Below are 12,173 nucleotides of genomic sequence, written 5' to 3' on the forward strand. Positions count from 1 at the left end.
AATAACAGATGCATTTGTTTTTTTAAAGGATAAGCAAGAAATCCAAGGCAGAAAGAGAGAAAAGCAAGAAAAAAAGAAATTTTTTTTATTAGAACCCAATTATAACTCCATGCATATACGCCTGACCACCAAAAAGAGGATAATTTAATGCTTTTAATATTGTTTCCGAAGATAGTATTTGATCATATGAAGATGATGCATGCATCATCTAAAGAGCATCGAAACTTTCCATATGCTAGCGTGTGTCATGCATGAGCAAATTATTTTTTATTTTTTAATTATATTTATGTTTATTAAAAGATTGGATTGTTTTTTTTATTTAAATTGATTATAACTAAAAAGCAATTAGAAAAATAGAAAAATGTTCGTGGACATTAGTTTTATTTTTTTAATTTTTCAAGACAGTTTACTCATTGTATTATATAATTAAAGCATAAAAAACTTAAAAATCCATGGATTCCAATTTATTTATTTTTTTTCTTTTAAGAGCATCGAAGCCACCACATTATGCATGAAAATATAAAAAAATTAATGTGTCTTAATCAATATAATAATAACAAATAAATTACATGGAAAAGAACATTTCAATATTCTTTGTTGCGAAGTACAAAATTATCACTTCCTTGTTATAATCCGTATCAGAGATGTCGAGCAAATGAAAGTGACAAAGTGGAAAATAGTTTCATCTTCGAGGATGAATTGATGTTAAATACATGGCCACTGATTAGACTATACACTAGAACACTCAAACTAGTATATTAGTATATTTAGGATTTTTTTGTTTCATGGAAAGTGTTCAGAGTCCTCAGACAGGAACCATTTTTCAACTTTTTTTTTTGATAGTTTTGTTTAAGTGTATATATATATATATATATATATATTTGATTTACATGAGCTGTCCGGCCCAGCTTATGCGCATCACGACTAATCCCCACAACTCACTGAACATTTTGCAAGCCTAGGAAACAGATAAGATACCGTAGAGGTGATAAACGTACATGATAAGACTCAAATCCAGAGACGGAGAAAGGGAACAAACCTCTCCCACCACTGGACTAAAACCTCGCGTGTATAGCATACTATAGCATGTTTAAGTATATTTTAATATATGTTATAGCATGCATGTCAGAAAATAATTTTATTTTTTATTTTGGTTATAATTGTAATTTACTTTTTTTTTTAATTATAAATTAAACAAATATGATCACTTGTGTAATTATTTTATGAATTTTGGGGCAAAAAATGTTAATTAATAACATTTCTTTCCCTTCATTGTCGTGTCCATCTCACAAAGGAGAAGGTAATCATTTTTGTTTTTGTTCCTGAAGAAGCATAATCCGGTTTTAACAACCAGTGCAGTTTCATGGAATCACCTTCTTCTGAAACATTACCTCGTCATCCATCATCTCACACCAGCTGCATCATATCCTAACGGTTTCCATGACGTCCTATATAGGCAAATACCCAATGTTTAAAGGATATTTTGAGTGCAAGCCGTAACGGCAACCTTCCTTCTTTTCTCTGGCGAGAGGAACCAATACCATGCCATGCAACACTCCTTTCCTTTCGTTCCATAGTCAGATCTGTTTATCCTTCCCGAACTCTATCTATCCAATTATTATATGATTTCTAATCCCCGGTTACTATAGTTATTATTACTCTCTCTCCATCATGGAAACCGAGCTCAAATCCATGAATCCGGACCCCCCCAAACCCGAACAACCCCACACGTCTTCCCGAGACGAAGGGTCCTACTCGAAAGACGACCGTCCGCTTCTTAAATCGGAACCGAACCGAGTCAACTCAGTGACAACAGAGAAGAACATAGAGGAGCTGGAGAAAAATTTTGTTGCATTCGTCCGCAGTGACGTGTACGGTTCGATGGGACGTGGGGAGTTACCATTGGTTGAGAAAGTTCTTTCAGCAATCGCGGTGGTTACACTATTGCCGATACGATTCGTGCTTGCATTGGTTATATTGGTGGTGTATTAATTATTATGTTATTTGTAGGTTTGTACGCTGTTTTCGGCGCCGAATCGGGATGAGGAGGAGGGGCAGGAGGATTTTGCTCATATGGGAGGGTGGAGAAGGGCGGTTATTGTTTGGTGTGGGAGGTTTTTGTCTAGATTAATGCTTTTCGTGTTAGGGTTTTATTGGATTAGTGAAAGCTATAGAGATATTGAACTGCCTAATCAAATTAAATCTTCCTCCCGGGTATATATATATATTTATTACTGCTGCTGCTCATCGTTATGTTTTGGTTTTTTTGGGAGCTAGTGTAATTAATGATTTGATAATGATTGTAGTGGTGACCTTATTTATGCTTTGATGTTGATGTTTTTTACTTTGTTTAGATTCTGTTTCTCGTAAAAAAAATTTCAATCAAGATTAATGCCTGAGATTACAATATCAAGGAATTAATGATATGATTATGACGGTAGTGGTTTTATTTATTTATTCTTAATTCTAATTACGTTTAAATTCTGCTCTAACTGAACTCACTCTTGTTTATTTTTACCTCTCCATTTCTTAAAATCTTCTGGGCAGAATGAGGGAAAAGATCAATCTGAAGATCTGGAAAGATCGGGGGCAATACTATCAAATCATGTTTCGTATTTAGATATCTTGTACCACATGTCTGCTTCTTTTCCAAGGTTTGTTGCCAAGGTTTGTTCATGCTCTGATTCTTGTTTACTATTTAGACTTTAGTCTCTTAGAATTTACTTATGCTGGAATCTGGAGTTTAATTGACGACAGCATTTCTTGTTGTGTTATTGACACAATTCTGTTTCTCTAATTGTGATGATTTTGAACCGGGATTTTATCTCTGAAGAGATCAGTGGCTAAACTTCCTTTAGTTGGTCTCATCAGGTTAGTATACTACGTATGGACTATGTTTATCAGAAAATTTATTTCCATTACTGTTGGTTTCCATCTGATGTTGCTGAATGACATATCGATGTCTTTTCATGTATTATGTGGTTTGAATGGGGGAAGGTTGTGATGCCCATTGCTTATTTTCTACAGCAAGTGCCTTGGTTGTGTATATGTTCAGCGGGATTCCAGGTCATCTGACTTCAAGGGTGTTTCAGGTTCACAGATTATTGATGTTTGGTGCATGGTGAAAACTAAGTGGTTAGCTACTCTCTCAGCATTTCTTTTTGGTTTAGTAGTGTTTAGCTTTAAGTGTTGGACTATTTTCGAAGCTCGATTAGTGTGTGCCATAGATTTCATGTTCATAGGTTTTCGCAATTTTCAAGCTGCGTGGCATATTTTATCAGCCACTACTCTGACCATAATTCAGTACCCGGTGATTTCAATAGAGAAATTAAGATCACCGCTAGAGAAGAAAAGCTCATGGCTGTTTTGACTGTAGAAACTCCTCACTGGATCTGGATTGGGGAAACGGAGCACCGATACTGGGATATACTACTTAATTAAAAAACATGGAATATGGGCATGCGTAATACTACTGTTGTTTTTTGCTGAGTAATATAATATATTTTAACAATGAGAATGTAATTATTTGTGAAATTTCAGTGCCCTCCTCCACTCCTTGCAGGCGTTGTGACTAAAGGAGTCGAAGAAGCTCACGAAAATAGATCTGCTCCGATGATGATGCTTTTTCCTGGTTAGTATCTGCTAGATTACCTGCCTGCACAACGTTGCTGGTTGGATTAATTTTTTTAATATAAAAAAATTTAAGTGTTATTAATGTTTTTTCTAGTATATTTAAAAAAAAAACAATTTTATGATAATTGATTTAATATAATTTGATCGACTTGACAGGTTTAAAAACAATCTGAATATTATATAAAAACTTAATTTGACTCAAAATAAATATTCAAGATGAATTTTTTAAAACAAATTAAGACAACATATTGAATTCATTTGGATTAATCTGTTAATCCACATATTAGGTCATGGAACAATAATATTTCATAGAAAGAAAATCAAAATAAATTATAAAGTCTAATTTCCAATAAATCCAATATTAAATAATAAAATTGAAAAAAATATATCAATTAGAAAAAGAAAAAAAAATTCTATTCAACTGATTAACTCAAGTTCATGGTTCCGATTATAAAACTGAAATAACCTCATATAAAGTAAAAAATTATGAAGCTCGATCTTCAGTAAATCCAAAATTAAAGAATGTAATTAAAATTAAAAAATCAATTAAAAAACAACTTAAGTCAACCCGGGTTGACTCACTAATCCCTGGACCTAAATCATAAAATGAAAATAATCTCATAGAAAATAAATCAAAATAAATTATAAGGATTGATTCTCAATCAATCCTTTGTTGAATGATGAATTTACAAGAAAAGAATTAGTTAGTAAAAAGATGAAAAAACTCAAGTAAATTGAGTTAACTCGTTAGACTTGTCCTCATCATAAGATTTGGATAATTTTATAAAAATTAAATTAAAAATAATTAAAAAAAGACACCAAAGGAATGAGAAAAAAAAAACTATTCAAATAATTAATAGTGTTTTGCGATGAATCTAATGTAAAATCTCCACTTTTCAAATAACTTTTCGTGTTAAAATACATTTTAATGATTTTTTTTTATTTTTTAAAAATTATTTTTGATATTAGCACATCAAAATGCTTTGAAAACACTAAACACATATTAATTCGAATTTAATAAAAAAAATCAATTTTTTTTTAAAAGTGTTTTTGAAATACAAAAACAAACACGACGTTAGTTTTTTTTCTTAATGGATCTGTTAAATTCATCATTTTCTTATGGTTTCCCCATTGTGTGATTCATAAATTGCCTGATGTATTTATAATTGTTTTGCATGAAAAGGGATATTTTTTCCTTTTCTCCAAATTGATAAGAGATTGGGTTGTTCGTATATATGAGTTGCATTCAATTGTAAGGACACATATAATTAGTATTAAATTAATGGTTAAAGAACAGAACTGCACTTATTATTGCATGTTTGAATGTTGTCTTGGGTGACCACAACACTATATGCCTCCCCAATATGGGTGATATAGCTTGACTATGATGTGCTCAGCAGACTAAAAGGTAATTAATCATCTTTAATCTTACAACAGAAGGCACGACAACAAACGGAGAGTTCCTTCTACCATTTAAGACAGGTGCATTCTTAGCTACAGCTCCTGTACGTCCAGTGATTCTTAGGTATCCATACCAGCGATTCAGTCTTGCCTGGGATTCAGTATCTGGGGTGAGTTTTTCTTATGAAATTTTGATGAGAACTTTTTGTTTGGTGGCTTGAGTTTAGAGTTTTTGTAGAAGTCAGAACATCTAGTTAAGTGCCTGGTCAACCATTAAAGAAGAGAAGCTATGAATAATTTGTGGAAATGGACTTTGCTTGGTTTCACAGAAATGTTAGTAAATGCGAGGTTCAAGGTTTAAGAGCAGACAGGTCAGTTTTTTGTCTATCCAGTTATTCATGTCATTCATGATAAAATCAATTATACTTGGAAGAAACTAGACAGCCAGGTTTATAGCCTCTACAGGGTCATGCACCAAACATTTATGTGAAGTTGGATTTGAAGTTCCCTGGGTAGTCTTTCTGCTGTTTTTTCATCTATGTTTTTGCATGTGTTAGTACAGAAATGATGCTGCTAGAAAATTCAGACCTACTAATATGTTTAAATTTTTCTCTAAGCTTCAGTATGTGCTTCATTTTGCAGGCAGGTCATGCTTTCTATCTTTTCTGTCAATTCATGAATCAAATGGAAGCAATATGGCTTCCTGTTTACTACCCATCACAAGAAGAGAAGGATGATCCAAAGCTATATGCTAGCAATGTCCGACGGTTGATGGCTTGTGAGGTATGCATTTCCCTTACATTGGATATTGAACGGTTTGAGACAATTTGATAAGCTTGTGGTGGTTTACTCTTCCATTTCTAAGGTCATACGCGCTCTCGTAACTTAGAATTATGCAATCAGAAGTCATGACTGTGATCTCATTTAAATTTTTAGAATTGTATCCCAAATTGCCATATGTACCAACAATTGTTTGATTTCTGCATTTATTTTGGCTGCAGGGTCATTTAATAATGTCAGATATTGGACTTGCTGAGAAGCGAATATATCATGCTGCTCTGAATGGTAATAATAGCCTGCCTAATGTTTTGCATCAGAAGGACGATTGATAATTTCATGGCCTAGCTTCCAATTGATAATCTATTCTGGGTTGAGCTTTTAACATTATAATGGGCATTTGCTCATGAATAACAGTCAAAACACAAGGTGATAATACTCAACCTTTTCGGATAAGAAAAGGATGTTGGTATTGACTTGTGAATTCTTGCTATGGGAATTGTGGCCATTGAATACAGTTTTAAAGGTGTTGGTGAATGTTTGGCAAACAAACTAGTTTTAGGAACTTTCTGGGATTATGTAACTTGTGTTAAACATGCTTTTCTCAGTGAGTTTACTGAATTCCCTGTAACCCTTGTAGATAGAACGTTGCATCTGCTAAACTGAATTATCTGTTTCCTGTTCCTGCAGGTTTGTTTTGACAATGCTAATTAGGATTCGCCCTCTGTATATTTTACAGTACGATTCTAAGATTAACAGAAAAGATTAAAAACTCTAGGAATCATGAGCAGGATAGTGTCTCGTATGTCCTCGATTGGAGATGCATTTACCTGGATTTTGTAGAATCTTTGTGGAGCTGAACTGGCGTTTACAAAGCAGGGCATTTACTTTTGATTCCACATCTTTTTATCTGGTAGCAATCGGGGAGTTCTATATGTTACACATAGAGGTGGCTCATACACTACCATTGCTACTAAAAGGATCAATTAGATTTCAGAGTTCACAATGCGTACTTGATTTGTATCTGATGAATTCAGATTTTTGTTGAGGGGCGGGCAAGTTATCTTCTTAACACAAATTTTTTAGGCACGTTAATTCTTGAACTCTGGCAATTATAGAAGTAGCATCACCTTCTGTCTAGATGGTCTCTGCAAAGAATCGTGGGGGAAAGGGGCCATTAAATGGCTGCGCACGTTCATCATGTTTTTCCAATTCTCCTGAGCTTCATATTAAAGAAACCAGATTGCTGCAGGCAATGTTCTGAGGTAATGATAGTAGGAACAAAATCTGAAAAGCGCTTACTGCTGCCTGCAAATTCTCAGGCTGATTAAATTAAAGAAATACAGAGCCTGCTGCTTTAGACTCCTTTTAGTGTCCGTCTAGGGTTCTTGCACTCGGGTTACACAATCAAGTTTTTTTTTTTTTGAATCTCTAGTGGCTTGTGTTCATGATTACCCCCCTCCTTTTTTCATTTACCTTGTACAGGAAAAACCTATCAGAAGTCAATAGCGCGCGAAATGGCAGTTGTATATACAAACTGAACAAACATTATACCATTAAATGTGCCTGCCAAAAGATGGCCATTGACATTAAAAAAAGATCAGGCACAACTCACTACTCACAAGGGTGCTCCAATGGTTATCAACAGCAGAAAGTGCTAAAATCACCACATCCAAAAACCATTCATTTGAACAAACCCACCAGTTAACCATATAGGACTTGGTCGCCAATCACCACGCAGAGGTATCAATGCCTCAATGGATGCTAAAGAAACCGTTTGGGAAGTAGTTTTCATCTTTCCTTTAAGGAACCATTCATAGACCTTCTCAATTCCCATGGTAAGCAGCCTTTCAAAGGCGATTGTAGCAATAACGATGATGTTGACAGCTGCTTTTGTCGCATTGAGATTGAAGACAGGCAATTAAAAGCGGTTCTCAACCTTCTCCACTCGCTGTCATAAGGTTGGCCGCAGGGGTCATGTCGCACAGCAGATATTTTAAGGGACTGAGGAAGTATACAGTTGCACGTGGAACCTAAGGAAATAAAGACAATCATCATATATTCTTGGGAGGTGACATAATGCAATTTAAGAATTAAAGACAGCTTTCTTTGGATCAACATAAACACTGTGAACACTTGTTAGGTGAAGTCACGCAACATAAAGATAATGCTTTCTTTGGATTCATCTCGTCCATAGAATTCTTTTTTCCTTTAGAAATACATGATTAAACTATCATTTTTGGAAAACCCTATTTTCAGCAAGGGGCCTTTTAGAGTGGAAATGGACTTTTCCTGCGACCGGAATTGCATAATGCATAAGCCATGTCCAGTGAAATAGTTCCAGGGCAGAGGAACATTTTTGACAGAAACAACCAAAACCATCGACCCTCTGCCAGTCTGCCCCAAAAAAGAATGGATGCCGTAGAAATTGTTCTGCCCAGGGATGGGGAGTCTACAAGTCATCTTTTTGTGACATTTACAGTAAGGTGAGTCCCTCACAGAGGTTATCGATGCTGATGGTTACAGGGGATGTACAGTTTGAAAAAAAAAAAAAAGGTGCACGCAGCATCTCAGGTTCTATAGGAGAAACTAAAAGACCAAAGTATATTACTTCCTCTCTCTTTTCTCCAACATGCATACACAACCAATTTATGTTCCAGCAAGGTCAAAAGTACTTAAGAATTGAAATTTTCAGTTGCATAAATCTAGATGTTTCTGTTAATGATTTCATGCAACAATTTCTAAGTCCTCTACTTGATAAATGGTTAAGTGAAAAGGTACCTAATGTTTCTGTTAATGATTTCATGCAGCAATTTCTAAGTCCTCTACTTGATAAATGGTTAAGTGAAAAGGTACCTATTTTTGCAAGTCGATTTACCCACTTTGGAATTGATTTCCCAGTCAGCTTGTAACACACATCCTTGCAGAAATGGTTGCAATTCTTAACAATCAAGTGATATGTATCACCATGATATCTTGCAGCATGCCGCTCCATGAATTCCCTAACCTGAAGAGGATCCAGGCATGTGGTCCCGATAGAGATGGACTTCCTGAACTTGAACCCTGGACACTGCCGAGGTTCAACCTCAAAAACACCACTTGTTGGGTAGTCATGTGCTCCAAATGCATATTCTACACCATGAACTGCACAGTGGAAAGAGGGCAGTGAGAAAATATGATATCTAAACTAACTTCAAATTGGAGAGTGATATAAAAGAAGAAAATGCAGCAGGATAGGGCTTTAATCCATTGCTTGCATTGCAGTATTTTCATTCAACACACAAAGCATGCGCTCGTTTGGCTGGAGGTTGGTTAATGTATAGCAAGAATGAGGAACTAGAATAAGATATCTGGGGCTCAATTTTTCTCATTATAGCGAAGGGCAACCTATCTTTGATGATCTGATCTCCAGACAGGAAACTAAAAAGCCTTACCTTCCACACCAGAGTGAAAGATGCCGAGGCCTGCCCAATAGGCATAGCCATTCATGGGTGTCAAGTCATACACATTGAGATAAACTGGTGTATCGCCTGGACCATAGTTTGCTGATCTTGGTTTGGGAAACAAACAAAAGCGGGTGGCTGATTTGCCTTTCAAACGAAGGGGCATGATGGATTTCCATCCATTCTTTGATCCAAATTTCATATTTCCTTAGAGTAAGACCCAAGTTCAACTAATACTGGCCCCCAAACTGCAGATACAAGAAACTATCAAGCATCAGCCCCTAGAAGAACAAAATCAAAAGACTTTTTGTAGATTAAAAACAAGCAACTGCTGTAACAATTTAAACAACAGCTTTTTCCACAAAAATGAATAAAAAACCAACTCAAAATCACAGTCTATTCTTTCAACGCTTCATGAGAATCAGAGTCCTGCTTCTTGTGGATCATATCCATTTCACTACAGAAATCTATTAGTTATGTCTTGTTCTCTAGTTGATCTCACTGAAACTTAAATGCAAGAGTTTTTTTTTTGGCTCTACAGCACATTGTTTCCCTTGTTTAGTTTTTAACTCCCCTGTTAGGCAATTATTTGAATCTCAGAAACGGTCAATAGAAAAATTAATATATTTTAGGTAATCTTTTCAAACATAATAGAATACAACATTGCAGAATCTGCAGACTTGTCAAAATCATAACAACCATCTGCAACTCTAGTTGACTGTCATCCTAAATAATTAGCAAAAATAGGAGTACATTGTTTTAGACTATCAAATTCACCATGAGAGATGATCAAAACTTTTAACAAGTCTTAGTCCAACTACTTATGGCTGGCAAACCAAAGCATCTTAAGCCAAATATACAAAACTCAACTAATTAAAATACATTAACGGGGTAGTGTATTGCTAGATTCCTTTGTACTCTAGAGGTCCAGCCAGACACTAATCGTGTACTTAAATCCCTTACATGCAGCATGACTATATTATACTCCAAAGAGTCATCACTTCAAAACAATTACATCTCCGAAGTAATTATTTTCACAGAATGGCTTTTAGGATAGAAAATGATCAATTGAGTTACATAAAATGCAGTAACTTTTAAATCCGAAATTCTAGTCATGAATTCTTCCAACAACAAAAAAAATATTACCAAATTTCTCGACAAGAGAAACTGGAATTGCAGCATTGCCTTTAGATTTTGTAGTTGAAGGAAAAAATGTTACAGATCTAGTTGAAATCATAAACAGTAACAGCACAACAATGTAACAGATCAAACAAAAACCAGTAAACCTAGAGAACAGCCAAAAACAAGATTACAAGGAATAGAATTATACAGTTTGGCTTAGTTATGAGTAAAGAATTTCAGGAACTATTTTAAAAGAGAGAACTTTGGGATCCAACAACATCTAAAATGAAGCATCAAGACAGCAAGTTCTCTTCTTTTTGAATTATTTTTCAAAGTTTCCCAGAATCAAGAAAGCCCTTAAATGAAAAGCACTTAAACCCAAAAAAATAGAAAAGAAGAGGGACCGAGTTAAGAAAAGAACTCACAGATTTGTTATCAGTAAGAGTAGGCATTAGAGCCCAAGAAAACCACCTTTCTAAGAAGCACCATTGAAATGTAATCCACAGTGAGTGAGAGCAATAATTACTCCCTTAACAAGTGAAAAGGAGGGCCTATCTGATTCTGAAACACTCACTCCTCCCTGACACAAAACAACAAAAAGGCTAAAAAATAAATAAAAAACTATGTAGCCCCAACACACTATTGCAGGGTAAAAGCCAACAGTCAATTTCTCTTCCTATCTCTCCTGCGTATCAGTGTATGCCTCTAACACTAGTATGGTAGCATCATTACCTTATAGGTTACAAGGGAGATAAAGGATGGTGGTTATTTAGGTGAGGAGGAAAGGAAAATGGCTGGATTATTTTAGCCCCTTAAGATTTAGTAATGTCTCATTTTGATTCCAAATAAAATTTCGTTAGCATCAGAACTGTATGTACAAAAGTTTCAATGCTACCTTTTTGGAGTTTAAAAAAGAAAGTGGAATTGCTCATCATCTTTCTTATCTTCTCTCTTCCCAAGTTATTTTATGCCATAAAATTATTAAAACCTTAAAAAAAAAAACACACTCAAGAATAAAGCTCAAGAAGATGACATGTCTTCTTTTTACACAGAGCCGTGTACGGGGTCCATCTGGTAATTATTAGGCAAGAATTTCTGCCACGTCTTTTATTTTACTCGTTCTCTCTTTATTTCAAAATTTAAAGATGTCCGTGCCATTGTTAAAAAACTTAAGTCTAAAGATATAAGAACTTGAATCGATATCGACAAATATGTTGTGTGCGACAACAAAAGCCAACTCTTCTCTTTTCTCTCTTTCTTTTTCTTTTTTTTTCTTCTTCTTTGAAACATGGTGTCAAAGGATTATAATTTGAATCAAACACCATGGATACAGGGACGGAGCAAGAAAAAAAAAACTAAAGGAGTAAAATTAAAAATTAAAAAGATCAAAATTAAATTTTTAATTATTTTTATAATATTTATAGGGTATTTCCTGCAGGGACCGGGGCCGGGACCCCTACCAGCCCAACCCGCCTCCGCCTACTGCATGGAAACCGGTCCAAACTGAATTGAATGAGTGAGGTTATATTTTTTATATAGTTTTATACATATTCATATACATATACACATATATATACAGACACACACATGCTCGTCATTATACTTGTATGATGGCATGAGACTATTATAATAGATATTTATAAGGAATTCAACAATTTAATTTATGGAGAAAATATATTATTTTTTTGCCCATTTTCAACTAGAATTTCTTTTATTTTCTTTGGTTTTTAGGCATATTCATATAAATTATTGTATTGTAACATGTATGCATGATTTGAAACTCTAAACCACCTGAAT

The 12,173-nt window shown here is 34.7% G+C and overlaps 2 protein-coding genes across 2 annotated transcripts; one reads left to right on the plus strand and one right to left on the minus strand.

Moving 5' to 3' along the window:
• The first annotated feature begins 1,347 nt into the window (after positions 1 to 1,347).
• LOC105120693 (lysophospholipid acyltransferase LPEAT1-like) lies at positions 1,348 to 6,886 on the plus strand. Its single transcript, XM_011018998.1, is given in 9 exon segments — positions 1,348 to 2,214; positions 2,548 to 2,667; positions 2,834 to 2,871; positions 3,028 to 3,092; positions 3,563 to 3,631; positions 5,071 to 5,204; positions 5,677 to 5,817; positions 6,036 to 6,099; positions 6,502 to 6,886. Coding segments are annotated over 9 exon segments (1,185 nt in total). The 5' UTR covers positions 1,348 to 1,671; the 3' UTR covers positions 6,513 to 6,886.
• Positions 6,887 to 7,340: 454 nt separating this feature from the next.
• Positions 7,341 to 11,125, minus strand: LOC105120692 (deSI-like protein At4g17486). The gene is made up of 4 exons (XM_011018997.1): positions 10,802 to 11,125; positions 9,246 to 9,502; positions 8,668 to 8,955; positions 7,341 to 7,844 (listed from the first exon to the last, which is right to left on the minus strand). Exons 2-4 carry the CDS (start codon positions 9,454 to 9,456, stop codon positions 7,603 to 7,605), a joined length of 741 nt encoding a protein of 246 aa, XP_011017299.1. The 5' UTR covers positions 9,457 to 9,502; positions 10,802 to 11,125; the 3' UTR covers positions 7,341 to 7,602.
• Between the last annotated feature and the right edge of the window lie 1,048 nt (positions 11,126 to 12,173).

The sequence above is a fragment of the Populus euphratica genome, unplaced genomic scaffold (assembly GCF_000495115.2).
Source record: "Populus euphratica unplaced genomic scaffold, PopEup_1.0 scaffold6.1, whole genome shotgun sequence".
Taxonomy (NCBI): Eukaryota; Viridiplantae; Streptophyta; class Magnoliopsida; order Malpighiales; family Salicaceae; genus Populus; species Populus euphratica.